Raw genomic sequence first — 18,836 nt, 5'->3', positions numbered from 1 at the left:
CCCTGTGCCTACACCCCTCCCACCTCACCCCTGTGCCTATACACCCCTCCCACACCACCCTCACACCCTGTGCCTATACACCCTCCACCACCACCCTTCCACCCTCCACACCACCCCTCCCACACCCTGTGCCTTCCACCCTCCACACCCTCACACCCTGTGCCTACTCCCCTCACACCCTCACACCGTGCCACCTCCACCCTCACACCCTGTGCCTCACCCCACCCACCACCCTCCCACACCCTGTGCCTACACCTCCCACACACCCTCCCCTTCTCCCCACCACCCCTCCACCCTGTGCCTACACCCCCTCCCACACACACCACCCCTCCCTGTGCCCTACACCCCTCCACACCCCCCTCACACCCTGTGCCTACACCCCTCCACCACCCTCACACCCTGTGCCCCTCCACCCCTCCACCACCCTCACACCCTGTCCCTACACCCCTCCACACCCTCACACTCCTACACCTCCCACACCACCCCTCACACCCCTGCCTACTCACCCTCCCACACTACCCTCACCTGTGCCTCCACCTCACACCACCTCCCCTGTGCCTATACCTCCACACCACCCCTCACACCTGTACTACCCACCCCACACCTCACCCCTGTGCCTACCCACCCCTCCCCCCTCACACCTGTGCCTATACACCCCTCCCACCCTCCCCTGTCCTGCCCACCCCTCCCACACCACCCTCACACCCTGTGCCTATACACCCCTCCCACACCACCCCTCACACCCCTGTGCCTATACACCCCTCCCACACCACCCTCACACCTGTGCCCCTATACCCCCTCCACACCACCCTCACACCCTGCCCTGCCACCTCCACCACCCCTCACACCTGTGCCTATCACCCCTCCACACACCCTCACACCCTGTGCCCTACACCCCTCCCACCCTCCACCTGTGCCTTACACCCCTCCACACCTACACCCTGTGCCTACACCCCTCCCACACCACCCTCACACACCCCTCCACACCACCCTCACACCTGTCCTATACCCCACACCACCCTCACACCTGTGCCTACACACCCTCCCACACCACCCCTCCCCTGTGCCTCACCACACCACCCCTCACACCCCTGTGCCTACCTCCTCCCACACCACCCTCACCTGTGCCTCTCCCACCTCCACACCACCCTCACCTGTGCCTATACACCCCTCCCACACACCCTCCCCTGTGCCTGCCTCCTCCACCACCCCCTCACACCCCTGTGCCTCACCCCTCCCACCTCCCCCTGTGCCTACACCCCTCCACACCACCTCACACCCTGTGCCTATACCTCCTCCACCACCCTCACCTACCCCTCCACCACCTCACCTGTGCCTACTCACCCCCTCCACCACCCTCACCTGTGCCTTACCCTCCCACACCCTCACACTGTGCCTATACACCTCCACACCCTCACACCTGTGCACCCCTCACACCCCTCACACCCTGTCCTATACACCCTCCACCACCTCACACCCTGTGCCTACCTCCTCCACCACCCCTCACACCTGTGCCTCACTCCTCCCACCCACCCCTCACACCCTGTGCCTATACACCTCCCCACCCTCACACCCTGTGCCTATACACTCCTCCCACCCCTCACCCTGTGCCTACACCCCTCCCACACCCCTCACCCCTGTGCCCCTCCTCACCTGTGCTCTCACCCCTCCACACCACCCTCACACCCCTGTGCCTACCTCCACCACCCCTCACACCCTGTGCCTATACACCCCTCCCACCCACCCCCACCCCTGTGCCCTATACACCCCTCCACACCACCCTCCCACACCCCTGTGCCTATACACCCCTCCCACACACCACCCCTCACACCCTGTGCCTATACCTCCACACCCCTCACACCTGTGCCTATACACCCCTCCCACCACCCCTCACACCCCTGTGCCCTATACACCCCCCACACCACCCCTCACACCCTGTGCCTATACACCCCTCCCACACCACCCTCACCCTGTGCCTATACACCCCTCCCCACACCCTCACACCCTGTGCCTATACACCCCCCCTCCCACCACCCTCACACCCTGTGCCTATACACCCCTCCACCACCCTCACCTGTGCCTGCCACCCCTCCACACCTCCCACCCACCTCACACCCTCACCCCCTGTGCCTACACCCCTCCCACCACCCTCACACCCCTGTGCCTACACCCCTCCCACACCACCCCTACCCTGTGCCTATACACCCCTCCCACACCACCCTCCACCTGTGCCTACACCTCCCCACACCCCTCCCTGTGCCTACCCCCACCACCCTCACACCCTGTGCCTATACACACACACCACCCTCACACCCCTGTGCCTATACACCCCTCCCACACCACACCCACACCTGTGCCTACCCCTCCCACACACCACCCTCACACCCCTGTGCCTATACACCCCTCCCACACCACCCTCACCCTGTGCCTATACACCCCCCTCCACACCCTCACACCTGTCCCACACCCCTCCACCACCCCTCACACCCTGTGCCTATACCCCTCCACACCACCCCTCACACCCTGTGCCCTATACACCCCTCCCACACCCCCTCACACCCTGTGCTATACACCCCTCCACACCACCCTCCCCCTGTGCCTCCACCTCCACACCACCTTCCCACACCTGTCTCCACACCACCCTCACACCTGTGCCTATACACCCTCCACACCACCCTCACACCCTGTGCCTATACACCCCTCCCACACACCCTCACACCTGTGCCTATACACCACCCTCACACACCCTGTGCCTATACACCCCTCCCACACCACCCCTCACACCCTGTGCCTATACACCCTCCCACCCCTCCCACCCTGTGCTATACACCTCCCACCCCTCACACCTGTGCCTATACACCCCTCCACACCACCCTCCACACCTGTGCCTATACCCTCACCACCCCTCACACCCCTGTGCCTGCACACCCCCACACTACCCTCACACCTGTGCCTATACACCCCTCCCACACCACCTCACCCTGTGCCTACACACACCACCCTCACACCTGTGCCTCCACCCCTCCACCACCCTCACACCCTGTGCCTATACACCCCTCCACACCACCCTCACACCCAGTGCCTATACACCCCTCCACACCACCCTCACACCCAGTGCCTATACACCCCTCCACACTACCCTCACACCCTGTGCCAGCATGTGTTAATGTGTTGTCGCTACTGTGTATGTCAGCTGAGGACTTGGAGGCGAGGTTGTCTGTATCGATGAGTCCGCTTGAGCGACGCCGAAGTCACAGTTTTAGGTCTTCCACGAGGAGTGAGTTCCTCCAGGGCGGTGACGAGTACCCGAGGCAGCGCCGAGCCTCCCACAGCGCCCTCACCAGGTCACACTCCCTCAAGACAAACAACCAGGTCGATCACCGGGTCAAACCAGGTCAGATACCGTTCTTCAAAATACTTTATGCTCCCCCCCTCCCCCATCCCCGACCCCTTCACGGTGCCCGCTACTCTCTCACCTTCCTTCAGAGTTCCCGAGACGTGTTACTGTACCCCAGCACCATACAGTTCCCGAGACGTGTTACTGTACCCCAGCACCACACAGTTCCAGACGTTTGCCCGCACCATACAGTTCGAGACGTGTTACTGTGCCCCCAACACCACAGTTCCCGAGACGTGTTACTGTACCCCAGCACCACACAGTTCCCGAGACGTGTTACTGTGCCCCAGCACCATACAGTTCCCGAGACGTGTTACTGTACCCCAGCACCACACAGTTCCCGAGACGTGTTACTGTACCCCAGCACCACACAGTTCCCGAGACGTGTTACTGTACCCCAGCACCACACAGTTCCCGAGACGTGTTAATGTACCACCCCTTATGACTCTCCCCAGATTATTATCATATAAAGTAAACTAGACCTCTTAGAGACCCAGTGCATGTTGTATTTCATTATGTTTATATATATAATCTTTATTATCCCATATCTCTATTTATCGATTTCCTCATCTAACCATTTTTATCACTTCCTCTATGGATTTGTTTTCGTTTATACCTAAATTAAGCAATAGTTTTATTTTTGTTTGTTTATGTAGCTTTACCTCATGTCTGCATTAGTGTTTTTTTCTAGACTAAAGCGGAATAAAAGTTGCGTCATCCTGAAGTGAGCACATATTGTTGACTGAAGGAGAATTAAACACCTCCTTGAATTTCTCCAGACATTAAGGAGAGTTCAAGGTCGACCTCGTGCCAGTCTTGAACACCTAATATAACTCTTCTTAATATCCTCCATAAGCTTCAAGTTATATATCTCAAGAAGTAATGTGTGTGTACGGAGACGCTCGAGTTAAGGATTACGGAAAATCTTAAAGATAGATTTTTGCTCCTAACTGGAAGACTTGGGAACAGCGCTAATTGGTTTAAACACAGATATAACGTTAGAAGCGGCTTTACCGTTATAGAGGCTCTACTTTAACTAGATACGTTCACTTAACAAAATTACATTGAGGCTCTACCCTAACTAGATACGTCCAGTTAACATCGCCAGTAAAGAGAAAAAATCAAGGCATTTTCGTAAACATGTAACCAAACTAATATTTAAATGACGCCTGACTGATCACTTTCTTTCTAATAAGGTGGACGAATCAATTATTTTTCTTTCATTATTAATTATCTTCGTATTATCATATCATATTTTCGCTTTAACATGAGTTATCAATGTTTCTTTATTCCCTAAGCATCTCAACATTACAAAGTGAGATAATATGCAATACTTATGTAATGATTATGAATTATTTAAGAGATAATTAGAATTTTGATAGAGTACAAGAGTATGTTTTAATAATTCCCTATAATTTAATCCTCCATTATATAATTTAGTTGTTGTGATGTTATAGATAGATGTTAGGTAAGTTAAACCATTATGTGTATTAACTGTTATGGTTTATTGTTGTGCCTTGTTTAACCTTGTATGTTAACAGTACTGTAGTTTACCTTAGCAGTGGCACTAACTATAACTTACCTTAGCAGTGGCACTAATTAACTATAACTTACCTTAGCACTGGCACTAATTAACTATAACTTACCTTAACACTGGCACTAATTAACTATAACTTACCTTAACATTGGCACTAATTAACTATAACTTACCTTAACAGTGACACTAATTAACCATAACTTACCTTAACAGTGACACTAATTAACTATAACTTACCTTAACAATGGCACTAATTAACCATAACTTACCTTAACACTGGCATTAACCTACGTATGACATATGGTCTACTGGCACTAAATCACTTCAAGGTTAACAGGTAGTAAGAGTTGTTATGTTACCTTTGTTATCATTGGTAAATACTGATGATAATATGAACAAGAAATATAATTGTACCCCATTTCTCTACAGGCTGTCTAAGTCCATTTAACGCAGGTATATTTAATTAAACCGTAATTAAATCTGTCTTATATATTTATATTATTTGATTCTTAGTTTTTATAATCCGTTTTGTTTAGTAAGCGTTAATTATAAGTATTTCTCATTAATTCTCATTTCTTGTCAGTGATTCGTATTTCCCATAATTAATCCCACAGTGAGCATGAAACTCTAGTATATTAATTGTCACTTCTCTTAACTTATCCGTAAAATGTCTTTCAACTCTGTCAACTTTTACGGCGTTTGACAGGGCGACTTCCTACCCCCCATTCCTCCTCCTCTTTAATCTCATTATATACGATAGAGATTTAAAGCATTTGATGGTATTTCTAATCTTCACTTATTGGTACTTGGTAATTTCGGTTAGGTTAGGTTAGATTAGGTTAGGTTAGATTAGGTTAGGTTAGGTTAGGTATGTAATTGATAAATATATTGGTATTTGTGTATTGAAGAAGTTAGGATAAAATAAACTTAAATAACAGTTTGATATAAGAGAATAATTGGTATCGTTTTCTGTTCCCAAGAGTGTGATGTATTTTTCACTTTTCTTGAGTCTGTCTCTTAACTTCCCGACAGACCAGTTTTTTTTTTTACGTTCTTGTTTATTTTTCCTTTTACAGACCTTATGTTTTGTTATTGTTTTTTATATTAGTGTCTGTTAGGATAGGTTAGGTTAGGGTTAGGATAGGTTAAGATAGGTTAGGGTTAGGATAGGTTAGGTTAGTGTTAGTGTTAGGTTAGGTTCATAGATTCATTCATATTGTGTTATATTTACAGACATAAATCATCGTCTACTTGAAAATATTTGTCTGTTTAATTCATATACACATCTATATTACTCACACACACACACACACACACACACACACACACACACACACTCTCAATCTAATAGTTTGTTTATCTTTCAGGAACACCCAGCAATGGTCGCCCACACGAAGAACTGGGAACGTGGAGAAGAGAGTCAATGAGTTAGGTGTTTAGAGAGAGAGAGAGAGAGAGAGAGAGAGAGAGATAAAATAAATGAGAGAAAGACAGATGGAAAAAGAATAGTAGAGAGAAAGAGAAAAGATACAGAATAACAGAAAGAAAGAAAACATTAATGTGAGCGAGAAAGAGAGAGAAAGAGAGAGAAAGAGAGAAAATACAGTAGAGATAAACGTCAAAGCATTATAGTGAACGCAATACTCGTACATTATAATAAGACTTTAATAAATGGTTCAGCAGTATTAAGAGAGAGTTACACCTGTACCACTTAGTCTGTAACTGTAATGGTGAAATTGGTTTGGTTTATTGATGCATTGTGGTCACCAGGTCACTAGGTTCATCACGTTCCCTTATTTCCTCAAGGCAGGGAGGGAATAATGGCTTTGCTTGGTGCCTTTGAGAATATCACCAATAAAATTCACCATTAAAATTCTAACTCGTTATCACCATTATTCACCATTAAGCTCATTACCATCCTACACCACTGAGTTCTTCATCATGTCACTATATTTCACCATTGTGTTCTTTACTATATATCACTATCATTCACCATTACCACCTTGGTCAATGAAAATCGTAAGTATAATTAAGTTTTTTTCTTGTTTAGTTTTATAATCACACTCTCAGTAAGTCCCAACCTTAACCTAACCAAACCTAATCTAACCCTAACTTAACATGCCTTTCCCTAACCTAACCAAAATAAACCTAAATAAACCAAACCTAACCTAACCTCATCAACCCAGTAGATTAGGTTAGATTGGAGTCTATTTTAACAGGAGCTCATTTGACTTTGACTGAGTGTAGTGTAAAACATTTTCTAAGTCATTAAATTGTGTTAACTCGTTTGGTTGTGGGGGTGAAACATTCTTAGTGTTGAATGTTGGTGGTATGTGGAGGTAGAAGGGTCATATAAACATTATGTAAAGGTGTGAATGCGTGTGTGCGTTTATTTGTTCCCGATAACATGTTTTTCAAATCCCACCTAATTGGGTATACCTGTTAGGTCGGGTCTTCTCTTATATCTTATACATATATATAGTATATATATTCATGTCAATATACGTCGTAGAGTAGTGTATTCTAATGTTTTCTTCCCGTCCTTACAACTTGGAATATATTCTCACCCTGACTCATTAGGTACTGTATATATTATTGTTTTTTTTCCTGTACACCAACTGGTGGTATATATTGAGTTTTATTCTATACTCATGTTGTGTCTTGTTTCTCTCTTGCTGAGCTGCCAAAATATGTGTCCCAGAATACGCCACTAAAATGTTTTTAGTTCTTTAGTTGCTGACACAGTGTTACCATGTTGGCGAGTAGCAGTTGACGCGACTTATGTTTTACAATGTGCTTCTTGACGGCTCGTTCGTGTCTTAATGCTGGATACCTGTGACGGCATACTCTTCCAAATCACACTAATAGTATCATCAATAATAATAATGAATTTAAACATGAATAACCGAGGCACAGTTGAGGTTTCCATGCATTTTGCTAGATGTTTGGTGGTAGATAAGAACGAACGATCCAGCTAAACCTTTACCTTTCCCCCTCACAGCTCTTGACAACTTCTGACCTGTTCGTGCATGGTGGAGACGGAGGCGGATCTCATGTGACCTACTCCGCCTCTTTGACTAAATGATCAGAATGTGTCGAGTATATTTTCCTTTTGAAGCTTAACCTTTAAAAGTGACGTTAATATATACTTTGACTTAGAAATCGAACAATAAATTTAAGATATGAACAATGACTTAACTGTATATGACGTTTAGATAAATTGTTCATTGTTTCTCTACTTAATATAGGAAGTTATTGAGTACTTGATGTTATTTATGGGACTAAATTATAATAGGTACACCCGTCTCTAGGTCGTGGAGACATATTGTTGAATGTATCACATACTCTTCTGAAAAAACACTGACCATTTAATATCATGCAAATCTACACGACATTGAGACCAGTTAGTGTGTGTGTGTGTGTGTATAGTGCGTCCTGTACACACACATACACGCTATTAATGTCTCCTGTACACACACACATACTCGTACACACTATTAACGTCTCCTGCACACACATAGCCAATTTGTTAGTAGGATTCATTAACTGTGGCGTTGTTACCTAACAGAGCAATAACCAGTGGAGAGGTTGGGAAAATATGACACTAACCTTTCATGAACGTCAATTTTGAAAGACTTTGACCTCAACACAGTAAAACTTGTAAACAGTAAGACGTTGGTGTTTTTCATTTACGTTTGGATAGATTATGTGTTCTGTAAATCACACCATGACAAATACGAAGCAAATAAGCACCATCTGGTCAGTGGTCAGAGAGGCGAAGGTGGACGAGCTATCTCTTCCAGCCATTAGTATGCGACCATTACTCCGCCAATGGTCACCAGTGTGTCCACCAACCACAGTCTACTAAGTCTGTTAGGCAGAAATAAAACAAAACAAAAGACGTCTTCTCTCCCTCGCTTAAAAGATATATTCCGTACAAGACAACAGATCTGCCAAAACACAGCACGATATGTTATTATTGTTGTTCTCTCTCTCTCTCGCTCTTTATTATCTCTCTCTCTCTCTCTTTTTTCTCTCCCTCCGTGCGTGGCCTCTAAATCGTCGTGTGATGTGTTGATGATGTTGCCTGCCTAATGGATGTCAACTGCTGCTGCATTTCCTTCCTCTTCCTCTCCTCCTCCTCCTCTTCCTGCTCCCCCTCCTCCTCTACCTCTTCCTGCTCCTCCTCCACCTACTCCTCCTTCCATCGCTGCCTGTCTCCTCCACCTTCTCCCTCCTCATCCTCCACCCCCATGTCCTCCTCCATCCTCATCCTCCACCCTCTAATGCCCCGCTCCACACCCCTTCCCCCTCCACACCTCCTCCACACTGGATAGCGTGAGCGGGGAAGGGACTACAAGTGACCTGGGTCCTGGTCAGGTTGTGCCCCGAGGTTATAGAGACATATTAACAGGTCAGTAGTGGCTGTTTGTGTCTGCTACCTCTCTCTCTCTCTCACTCTCTCTCACTTTCTCTCTCTCACTTGTATGATTTTCTCAACTAGCGCAACAACCAGGACACTAAACTTCTATACTTGATAAGACTTGGATACTAACTGACTGAAAGGTAATTTTTTGTCATTGTTATTTTTTTGAGGATTTTTTTTTTTTTTAGTTGTTTTGTGGAATGATTAATATGGTTGTCTTACTAGGAGTGTGTGGGAGGACTGTACTATAGTCATTAAAGCACAATTAATATACCTTTGCTATATTAAAAATTGTGAATATCTGTAAAAAAAAAATTATATGTAGGAATTGTAAAATATGTAATCAATTTTGTCAATAATTTCAGTAATATCTTGATAATTTACATAGTTTGGTAATATGATAATTTTAGTATAATATCACTTAACCACGACACAGCTCTAACGAATTATATAACATTATAATTTCTCTCTATAATTCCATCACACAGACGTCATCACAAATCATGGGGAATTTACCTTCAAAATTCCACATTAAAATAAAATTCCCCAGAGTGTGTATAACGCATTCATGAAACTAGCAGCAAAAAGTTAATCATGCAAATTAAATAGACCGGACACACCTGATTTTATGATAATCAAGAGGTTTTAAAAACTCCAATACGCTGTCAACATGCAATTGCAAATATTGACTGTGCTGTGCAACTTAATCATTCATTGCTTTTGGCATGATGGGTGTGTAGACTGAGTCGTTGGAGCACGTTATTACACATCTCTCTCTCTCTCTCTCTCTCTCTCTCTCTCTCTCTCTCTCTCTCTCTCTCTGAGTTTTGTAAGTGAAAGGACCCCTAGTTTCAAGCACTTACAATTGTATGTACCTTTAGCCATGTTTACTTATAGTACTCTTGGATGTAAGTACTCCTGTCCCTTAGTAATCAATTCCCGTAGTTCTCACGGTTTCTTAGTACTCATGGCTATAAGTACTAGTTTCTTTTGGTACACATGACTGTAAATACTCATGTCTCTTAGTACTCAGGACTGTACTCTGTCAGTAGCTTCTCATGACACTTGAGTCCCTAGATGAATGTGCGAATCAAGTTGGAGTTTATCATAGTACAGCTTAACTTACCTGTCATCACACGGTGTCCCTTAATACAGGTGCGACTATGTAGAGGGGTACATAATTAACTACTGGGGTGTGTACAGGGACTAGTGTACAGGGACTAGTGTACAGGGACTAGTGTACAGGGTCAAGTGTACAGGGACTAGTGTACAGGGTCAAGTGTACAGGGACTAGTGTATAGGGTCAAGTGTACAGGGACTAGTGTACAGGGACTAGTGTACAGGGACTAGTGTACAGGGTGTAACCTGGTTTTTTATTTCGGAAGGGCATTAAACCCAAGACACGTGGTTCTTAAGATGAATGCACTACGGGTTAGGTTAGGTTAGGTTAGGTTATTGAAGTCACAATATTTCTCTCAAATATTACAAGAGCCAAGCACATTTATTATGTGAATATATCCAACTGATAAAAGATATTTCAGTTATAAACTTTCCACACAAGAAAACTTCTTCCCTTGAATAAAACTCAGAGATTCTTGAGACATGTGAGAGGTGAAGCAAACTTACCAATCTGCTTTATTTTATTTTGCAAACAAAGTCTGAAAACTGTGAGAAAAGTTTGTCAACTCTCCTCAGGTATATTACGTTGTTTTATATATATATATATATATATATATATATATATATATATATATATATATATATATATATATATATATATAGATAGATAGATACATAGATAGATATATCATGAAGGTGACCACTAGGAAACATACAAGCACTTCGTGATCTTTCACATCTTCAAGGAATTTAGTGGACGATGCTCCCTGAGGCAGACAACACTGAGGTGTTTCTTCTTTGTTTCTTTGTGGACACACACACACACACACACACACACACACACACACACACACACACACTCTCTCTCACACACTAGTAGCTCAAGGACACAGTTTTAAAAACTTCAGGGTCTGAGGAGCTACAGATTGATGACAGTGATGACCAGGTGTGTGTGTGTGTGTGTGTGTGTGTGTGTGTCGTCACTCATCATCACCACTACTCTAACACTGATCACTGCTCAACACTTCCTAACACTACCCTAACACTCATCACCACTATTCTATCACTAACACTCATCACCACTCTAACACTAACACTCATCACCACTATTCTAACACTAACACTCATCTCCACTATTCTAACACTAACACTCATCACCACTATTCTATCACTAACACTCATCACCACTATTCTAACACTAACACTCATCACCACTATTCTAACACTAACTCACTCATCTAACCTACACTCATCACCACTATTCTAACACTAACACTCATCACCACTATTCTAACACTAACACTCATCACCACTATTCTAACACTAACACTCATCACCACTATTCTAACACTAACACTCATCACCTAACACTAACACTTATTCTAACACTAACACTCATCACCACTATTCTAACACTAACACTCATCACCACTATTCTAACACTAACACTCATCACCACTATTCTATCACTCCACTACTATTCTAACACTAACACTCATCACCACTATTCTAACACTAACACTCATCACCACTATTCTAACACTAACACTCATCACCACTATTCTATCACTAACACTCATCTCCACTATTCTAACACTAACACTCATCACCACTATTCTAACACTAACACTCATCACCACTATTCTAACTCTAACACTCATCACCACTATTCTTATAATTCCTTGACTCTCTTAACGTCATCAACTTTGAGAGGTTCACGTGTCTCTGGCTAGTACAGGAGCAACAACCATTCACCTCCATCAGCTGTAAAGATATCCAAGTCCTGTAGAGGCTATGGGAAGCTTCTTGGCACAGCCCCTTCTGATATATGCTATTAATACTCCTGGTAGCATTGTACAGGTTTTAGTGGCTTATGACCAATGCTGACGTAGATTTCTGTTTGGCTATTCTATATATATATAAAAAAATATTAATTTGTTTTAATCTTATCATAATGTTGTGTTTTATTCAGCTGTTATAACGCACTTTATTTTATATATAATCTTGCACAAGTGATGTTTTTGATTTGGTCTTTTTCTCTCTAAATGAACTGCTTTTTTGTTCTTGTGCACCTATAATGCATATTTATTTTTTTTTACAGTACCAATTTTGCACTGCACTGTATAATAAAACTATAGAGTTTATAATATAGCTAACCACCTCATTCTTGGCAATTAGATTGATAACTTGTCACGTTGTCCCATCTTCAAAAACAGCTCCCAAATGAACTGAAAGGTAAAGTTCTATTTCACCTAACTATAGTGTTGCTTTGCCTTGCCCTTCCCTCTTCCCTCTTCCTCACCTCTCCCTTTCTTCACACTAGAACAAACGTTTTACCTAGAGCCCTCCAATTCCCTTCCTTCCCTCCTTCCATCCCTCCCTCCCTCCTATACCCTCCCACCGCTCTGTTGTATCTACAGAATATTTTTGTAGTGTTTTTTTGTGTCCCAGTACAAAGTTGATGATCCTTTTTTTAAGATGGGGCTTTAACGTGGCACCACAGACACGTCTCTATTTTTTTGTTCTCTCTTTGCAGAATCATAGTTAAATTGTCCTAGACTTCTAGTAGGTGTTAGAAAACATTACTATAATTTATATCTGTGGTTCATATTTGGCTTCAGTTTTAACACCATTGGCATGACGTGTTTTATGATATTGTCTAAAAAAAATTCAATCCCATCACTTAATGCATTTACCTAATCAACAAAGCCTTAAGTAAGTTACCTGAATCATCATCTTCTTGACTAATTATTCCTTGTTTTCAATATATAATCCTTCATAAAGATATACATTAGTATTTCTTCTCTTATCGTACAGTAGTCCACCTTAGCTGGTAATGTCAAAAAGCAATAATTTCTTTTTAGTTTGCATATGGTACCTCGCTACTATGTTAACTTGCAATGGTACCTTGTTCTGGTCTTACTTAAAATGGTACTCTATTACTATCCTCACTTACAATGGTACCTTGTTACTATCCTCACTTACAATGGTACCTTGTTACTATCCTTACTAAATATGTAGAAATGGTATCACTTAGTACAGGTTCTGACTCCTCTCTCTCACCTCAGTCTTCTTCTTCTTCTTCTTCTTCTTCTCCTCCTCATTTTCCTCCCCATTTTCCTTCTCTGTCTTCAGTTGTTCTCTTCCTACTCCTCTACCTCCTTCTTCTTCTACCAATCGTCCTCCTCTTTTTTTTCATTTTATCTTTTCTTGCTTTCACTTCCTTCCTTCCTCCTTCTCCTCCCATTTCTTCTTTTTCTTTTTCTCCTACCAAACGTCCTCCTCTTTTTTTCATTTTATCTTGTTTTCACTTCCTTCCTCCTTCCTCCTCCTCCTCCTACTCTTTCTTCTTCTTGTTCTTCCTCTTCCCTTACCGCCCACCACTCTTAGCACCTCCTCATGTTCTTACCTTCGCAGATGACTTCACGCTCGGGGAGATCCACCTGGTGCTTACACTGACCAAGGGACACCTGCAAGTCGAAGTCAGCAGCGCCCGGGGACTCCCCACTGCGGCGTCAGGCCAGGATCCAGGTAGGCTGACCAGGCTGTGTTCTGTAGCACCCACCCCACCCAGCCCAGGAGTTACACGGCTACCTTGTCTGTGTCTGTTTTTCTGTTTAGTTATGTGAATATATGTTTGTTTATTTATCCATGTACAGTTCAGAATATACATTGAAGTTAAAATGTGAAAGTAAGTGTGTGTGTGTGTGTGTGTGTGTGACTCATTATATCATCATGCCTACATACAGTAAGTGTTCTAGATATCATCACTCTCTCCTCCTCCCCCACACAGACACCTACGTGAAGACCTACTTGAGGGAAGGTAATCGCCGCCTGCAGAAGCGTAAGACCCGGGTGACGCGACACTCCCGGGAGCCGCAGTACCAGCAGAGTCTCCGCTACGCTGCTCAAGATGTCCTGGGACGCACTCTGCTCGTCATGGTGTGGGAGAGACAGAGAGGCTTCGAGCACAACATCGGCATGGGTGTGGCAGAGATCAGCCTGACGAAGCTCGAACAGGGTCAGCAGAGTCTCAGTGGCTGGTACCGCCTCCTCCCTGCCAGTAGTGTCATAAGGGTCGACTCAGACTCGGGAGACAGCGTGCGTTAAGCAGGGGCACCGCGGCCACCTTCGTCATGTCGCGCCCCTGACTCAGTGTACTGGGGCAGCTGGGAGGGGGGAGGGAGGGAAAGAGGAGGGGCACCTCACACCTTGGCTGAGTATATTGGGGCAGCTGGGAGGGAGGGTAGGGAGGGAGGGAAGATGGGCATTACACACCCTGGTTTAGTGTACTGGGGCACTTGGGAGGGAGGGAAGGGGGGGGGAGGGAGGGAGGGCACCTCACACCCTGGCTTAGTGTTTAGGGGCAGCTGAGAGCAAGAGGAGACTGAGTCCTTCCAGGGATGGGACATCAGAAGCCACTATGGATGAAGACAGCTGAGGGAGACAGCCATACGAACGAGGAACTTGTAGAATATCTAGAAAAATCTATTTGTAAAACATAAACACCGGTGAACTAGTCTAAAGACATGAGGGAAGCACGAGGAAGCTGATAATGAGTCAACGGTAAAATAAACACTCACATCTGAGACCAAAACATAACAAGAAAAACAGTGAGAGTGTAGAGGGTGATTGAGGGACCTACAGCTCTAACACAAGATGGACGACTTATGGTGTTAATTTTGCGTGAACAGAACACTTGAAATAAATGTAAGATGAAGCTCAAGATGGAATCCTTGAAGAGAAAACTCAAGTATGAGTGCGAAAAGTCTTGTTCTTGATGAAGAGCGAAGACATATATTGAAGATGTTTGAGTGTGTGTGTGTGTGTGTGTGTGTGTGTGTGTCCGTGTTGTGTAGGTCTCGTGTGGACCGTAAGAGTCGAGGCTGAAGGTGAGCGTGATGGTAGCAAGAGCTCATACGTCGGGGACACTCAGATGTAAACATAACCAGAATAAAACACACACTGAAGCCGAAGTAAATCTTTACTCAGCACTGTGTCATCAGACCTCAAGTGCGAAGAGTTTGGTGCAGTGGACCATCGATGAGTCGCCAACACTCTGATGAAGCACCCAAGGCTCCTTGAAACGTGTACCAGTACTGTGACTCGGGTCAATTGTCGAGTCGCCAAGACCAGTGATCGAGTGAGTGACCCAAAGCTCCTCGACACACTTATCACAAGCATGAAACACGGAACCTGAAGTCTGAGGAACACTTGTCACTGTCGTGGACCCCGGCGCTCCCAGCCAGGGCACGACGGACTGGTGAGGACACGTATGTTTCCTATTTCAGAATCAGTGAGACGAGAGAGACTTTATTACTTACTTCTGTAGTGAGTGTTGGGGCAGGAGTCTATCTGAGGAGACAAGTTGAGGTACAGTAGAGGGTAACTTATGACTCACGGTATAATACGACATCGGTGGCTTGTGTTGTACCGTTGTCCATTGTGCAGTGATTTAGTAGAACAATTGTTTGTTTTCAACGTGTGTCTTTAGAGACGAAGAAACAAGTGTTTTCTCTCGTAGATTAACCTAATGACATCATTGCCTTCTTTTATACTGTGTCGAGACACCTTCGTCAACCTACTGTACTTTGATATAATGACAACCTGCCTAAACCATTTTTTAACGAGAATTTTAAGTGATAAGTTATGATTGTGTTCCTCCTTAACACTAGTCTTATGTCAGCTTAGATCATTTATTTCATGAACAATTTTAGAGTACTGATATATATACTGTACCGGCAGGCTGTAGTTTCTTTACCACGAAGATCAAGATATAACTTCATCTTCAACTCTCAAGACTTTGGCACGATTTTCCAGCTAATGAGGGAAATTGTTGCAAGTGTTAGCTAGATATAACCTAGATGTTTGTTACTATACAATGTTTGTGTGTTCATGGTTGCCAAACACTCGTGTATGACAATCACATTTCTTTGTGTATAAGAGGTGAAGGGTATGACCCGCGATCACTGATGAAGAGTGTTGAAGGTTTGATGGCAGGTCAGGTCATGAAGAGGTCACGCGATGTTACGAGATTTATCGACAAAGTAATCACTCCCAAAAGTATTTTTACGATTTTGTGTAAGTTAATATGACACAACGGACGAAGGATTTTAACAACCCTACCGAGACAACAGGAGACGCAGTGTACATTTTGAAATTCATCAGACGCCTCCGTGAAGATGCTTTTTGGAGCGAGTTAATACATTAAAAAATTTGGTATCATTCACACTAATATTTAGGCCAACACTTTAGAAACTGTCAACTGTATTTAGTGAGGCGATAGTAACAGCGGACCAGTAGGGAGCAATAGATGAGAGTGGAGCCTACGAAGCGATAGGTAGCAGTGGAGCCTACGATAAGAGTGGAGCCCTATGTATGTGTTAATAGAAAGATATCGTAAGGTGTATACACAGGGGTCAAGATCCTCACCGTCTGTCTGTCTGTCTCTGTCTCTCTCTCTCTGTCTGTCTGTCTGTCTGTCTCTCTCTCTGTCTGTCTGTCTGTCTGTCTGTCTTTCTCTCTCTCTGTCTGTCTGTCTGTCTGTCTGTCTGTCTCTCTCTCTGTCTCTCTCTCTCTGTCTGTCTCTCTGTCCCCCAGCTCCTATATCAACTCTTTCCATCCCTTAATTAACTTCTTTTTGTACAATTTCTTCTTCTTTATTCTATCTCCTTATTCTAGTTTTTTTTATCTTCCTGTGTACCACTTTCTTATTCTTCTATTTACCTTCTCTTTCCCTTATATTTTCCTCTTCTTCCATGTTTATCCGTTGTTTACGCGATTCTTTTTATTGTTTTTTTAAGTCTTTATCATACGTCTGTGATTTCTTTTACTTGTGCATCATTTAGCGGTGTTTGTTCATTCCCTCCCTCCTCCTCTTTCCCCTCTTCCTCCTCTTCTGCCTTCTTCTCCTCCTTTTCTATCTCTTAATGCCCTTCCTTTTTTCCTTCCTTCTTTCTTTCTTTTCGTTTAAATTGTCAAGCTTCGTCTTATGGTATTTTTATTCTATGCTTTCTCCTTGTACCTTTCCTTGCTCCTTTGTCCCCCTCCTTCCCCTTATCCCTCCCACCCCTCACCCTCCGTGTTTCATCTTGAAGTGCTCTTAATCGTAACTTGTTTTAGTATACCTTTACAAACTCTTTACATTATATAATACGACGTCAAACTCTCTCATGTAGATCTCATTACCAATTTCTTACATCATATTAATACTTGTACAGTCACGGGCAAAAGTTCACTCCCTGTGGTGATACTGGATGACAGGAATGAGTCTCCGAGCTGATTTAAACCCTGGCTGTCCTCTGGTGCGGGTTTGCTGTTTTATCTCATTCGGAGTCGACACTGCTTCAGTCTGGGAGGGAGCGAACTTCTGAACCCCCTGGTGTACCTGTTTCGTCGTCGACAGCTCCACGTCATTACTTCTTATATGGCTCTAGACTATAACATTAGTATGGTTCTTGTATTTCATCTTTGATATTCAAAGTCTCGATGAGCGTTTAACTTTGTACATTCTTGTTGGGGTAGTTTGGTGTGCTAATTGCCTCGTTCACTTTACAACTGAGTCGTTTAGACACGAGTTATAAACCTCCCAAAAGTTATAAAAACATGTAGTAACAGTAAGGTCAATGGAGATGCATTTGAACATTTTAACATATATTGATTCTGACGATGAAAAACATTACTTGCATCCATACAGTATATCAAGCTCAAAGAAATATTCTTATCCGTGAAAGAAATAAACCAAAGAAATATCTATATGCGTCAGAGAAACAAATCAATCCACCGTGGACCCTCGCTCAGCAGTACCCCGTGACGTCATGACGATTAGCACCAGCTGCTCCTGTCGTCTCATGAGCCTTCTCCTAGGCTGTATCTAAACGCACAAAATGCATGCCTCTTACTCTTAACGCTACTTTCTTAAGACACGTCACATATAGTGGTAGTGTGACGTGTAACAAAGCTTTCATCATCTCTCTCAGTGTTAGTTAAAACGGTATAAACATTACTGATATAGAGAATGGTATTATAAACATTCCTGTGTTATATAAAATGGTATTATAAGCATTTCTGTGTTATATTGAAGGACATTATAAACATTCCTGTGTTATATTGAAGGGCATTATAAACATTCCTGTGTTATATTGAAGGGCATTATTAACATTCCTGTGTTATATTGAAGGGCATTATAAACATTCCTGTGTTATATTGAAGGGCATTATAACCATTCCTGTGTTATATAGAGAGGTATAAACATCCCTATGGAGAGTTTTCACTATGTCAGTTGGTGAATGAGGCTTTGAACACATTATACGAGAAGCTCAAAATGATGAGGTGTAGATCATGTGTTTAGAGGATTA

The 18,836-nt window shown here is 43.8% G+C and overlaps 1 protein-coding gene across 1 annotated transcript in view; it reads left to right on the top strand.

Moving 5' to 3' along the window:
- LOC121854738 (regulating synaptic membrane exocytosis protein 1-like) overlaps positions 1 to 18,836 on the top strand; it is a 102,178-nt gene extending 83,342 nt beyond the window's left edge. The window contains exons 16-20 of the mRNA XM_042349476.1: positions 3,194 to 3,394; positions 6,302 to 6,345; positions 9,270 to 9,348; positions 13,897 to 14,010; positions 14,273 to 18,836. Of these exons, the coding sequence (XP_042205410.1) occupies positions 3,194 to 3,394; positions 6,302 to 6,345; positions 9,270 to 9,348; positions 13,897 to 14,010; positions 14,273 to 14,589 (755 nt within the window). The 3' untranslated portion in view covers positions 14,590 to 18,836. The remainder of the gene's footprint in view (positions 1 to 3,193; positions 3,395 to 6,301; positions 6,346 to 9,269; positions 9,349 to 13,896; positions 14,011 to 14,272) is intronic.

The sequence above is a fragment of the Homarus americanus genome, unplaced genomic scaffold, assembly GCF_018991925.1.
Source record: "Homarus americanus isolate GMGI-L3 unplaced genomic scaffold, GMGI_Hamer_2.0 scaffold53233, whole genome shotgun sequence".
NCBI lineage: Eukaryota > Metazoa > Arthropoda > Malacostraca > Decapoda > Nephropidae > Homarus > Homarus americanus.
The sequence above is the reverse complement of the archived record's forward strand: the minus strand, read 5'-3'. Positions and strand labels throughout refer to the sequence as shown.